The sequence below is a fragment of the Salvelinus alpinus genome, chromosome 32 (genome assembly GCF_045679555.1).
Source record: "Salvelinus alpinus chromosome 32, SLU_Salpinus.1, whole genome shotgun sequence".
NCBI lineage: Eukaryota > Metazoa > Chordata > Actinopteri > Salmoniformes > Salmonidae > Salvelinus > Salvelinus alpinus.
Genome location: NC_092117.1, coordinates 22761460 through 22763608, shown reverse-complemented (window position 1 = coordinate 22763608; position 2149 = coordinate 22761460). Strand labels below are relative to the sequence as shown.

Here is a 2149-nt window from a genome sequence, read left to right as displayed (position 1 = left end):
AAATGTATCGATGACGATCAGTGAGATAATAAAGCTATTATAACATTGCGCACGGACTTACGCACGGCATAAAATAAGTTAATGATCTTACAATAAAATATAATTTTAAATAAACAAATCAAGAATGCAATACTTCAATTAATCATAACCTACAATTAATTGGGCAAGATTCTAATCGTGGATTTGACCAGGGATTGAGTCGCATTCCATGGCTCCGGCTGAAGTAAATGGCGTTATGGTATCCAGTGAAATTTCCCCGTCACACTGGAATTGGACGATGGCTGGCAGCAACGTGTTCTTGTGATTGCGAGATGCGTTTGAGATAAGAGAAACTTTGTCGGACAGTGGGGTTGTGTCCTCTCCCACGTTTGGGATTGCGTGAGGATGCTGTGTAGCCATCAAGACTTGTGCGTCTTTTTGGAGCGTTGTGTCGTGGTGATAGGAGACCAATTCATTGCTGAAATTAACAGCCTCCACTGTATTGCTTGAGCAAATTTTATTGCAGCCCAGAATAGTTGTAAAGGCTTTTCTGAAATCCGCGTTAAATGCGTAAATGACAGGGTTTAACGAAGAGTTGGCCCAACCAAACCAAACGAAAATTGTAAACGTGGTGTCGCTTACGCACGGAGGGTCACAGAAAGGTACCATGCAGTTTAGGACAAAAAAAGGCAGCCAGCAAAACACAAAAACTCCCATGATAATGGAGAGGGTCTTTAGCACTTTTGTTTCCTTTTTAAAAGCAGTTTTTAATGCGTTTTCGTGCGTGCAAACGTTTGGGTGTTGGTTATTTTGCGCTTGCTCCGCGGCTCTCTCCAAGGAGGATATCCTCCGTATCTGCGTTTGCGCAATACGGTAAATCCTCGTGTAAGTGGCAACCATGATAACCACTGGGATATAGAAACTGATCAGTGATGAGGAAATAGCATAGGTCTTGTTCAAGTTTGCTATGCAATTCTCAGAGTGGTTGCTAAAGTTTCCCGCTGACGTCTCCTCGTCGGCCATGTGCCAGTTCAGTTGGACAGGTATGAAGGAGATGAGAATTGACAGCGTCCACGCCACTCCAATCATGATAAATGCAACTCTGTGGGTCATTTTCCGTTCATATCTAAAAGGACTAGCTATAGCCCAGTATCTGTCCACGCTTATGATACACAGATTAAGAATAGATGCCGTCGAGCACATTATGTCAAAAGCTATCCAGATGCCACAAAATCTACCAAACAGCCAGGTGCCAGTCACCTCAGATATTGCCTCCCATGGCATCACGAGGACGGCAACGAAGAGGTCAGACACCGCCAGAGAAATCACGAAAAAGTTGGTTACCTTGGACCGGAGGTGCCTGAACTTAACTACGGCAGCGCACACGAGCATGTTCCCCAGCAGTGTCGACACAATGAGGAGAAACAAAATGCATCCAATTAGCGCGCGCACGCCATTCCCGCTGGTCTCCTCGTCTGTGCCGTCCGATTCCGAACGAACTTGAGTTTCATTTCCAGTATAGTTTTCCATTTGCACTTTTCTGTCTTTGGGTAGAAACGCTTCGATTTCACATTGAACCACGTATTTGTTCACTGTCTTTATTTTCATATAGCGGACAGCTTCCAAACCCGGATCCATTCAAATGGACTAAAGGCTACAGAAAACGTCCAAAACTATCGGTTGCTTCCCTCTCTCGTGATAGGCTATGACTCATAGCAGGTGAGACAATTGAAAAGTCTAAACGTATCCTTGGAACGTCACAACTCTGACGTCACCCCATTAAAGTTGAAATGTAAAGGGGGTTGGGTATGGGTAAGGGGTATGGACATCTCAAGGATGACACTAACCGTGAGACAAAATTAGCACCAGTGGTCAACTCATCCAGTAAATTGGCAGACATATCTGTAGCCTACAACAGGTTTCCCAAACATTTCATGCAATTCTACATAATTTTACATATTAGCAGAATCTCTGCACAAATTATCAAAATTACAGGCTAAGAATGGACAGAGAGATAGGCCAATTCATCTTATCATATTTCTCCAATGCCAAATCAGTGTGTCATGTTTGCAACAAAACTGTCCCTGTTTGCAAATAATCACATTTGAGAAGTCATTAGGAGTCTGAGCATGGTACATTCAAAAGTTAGGCCTACCTTTTCACCCCAGAC

At 43.5% G+C, this 2149-nt stretch overlaps 1 protein-coding gene across 1 annotated transcript; it reads right to left on the bottom strand.

The window, feature by feature from the left end:
* Positions 1-313: 313 nt before the first annotated feature.
* LOC139562473 (D(1C) dopamine receptor-like) lies at positions 314-1386 on the bottom strand. Its single transcript, XM_071380193.1, is given in 2 exon segments — positions 314-452; positions 454-1386. Coding segments are annotated over 2 exon segments (972 nt in total). The 5' UTR covers positions 1372-1386; the 3' UTR covers positions 314-398.
* Positions 1387-2149: the final 763 nt, after the last annotated feature.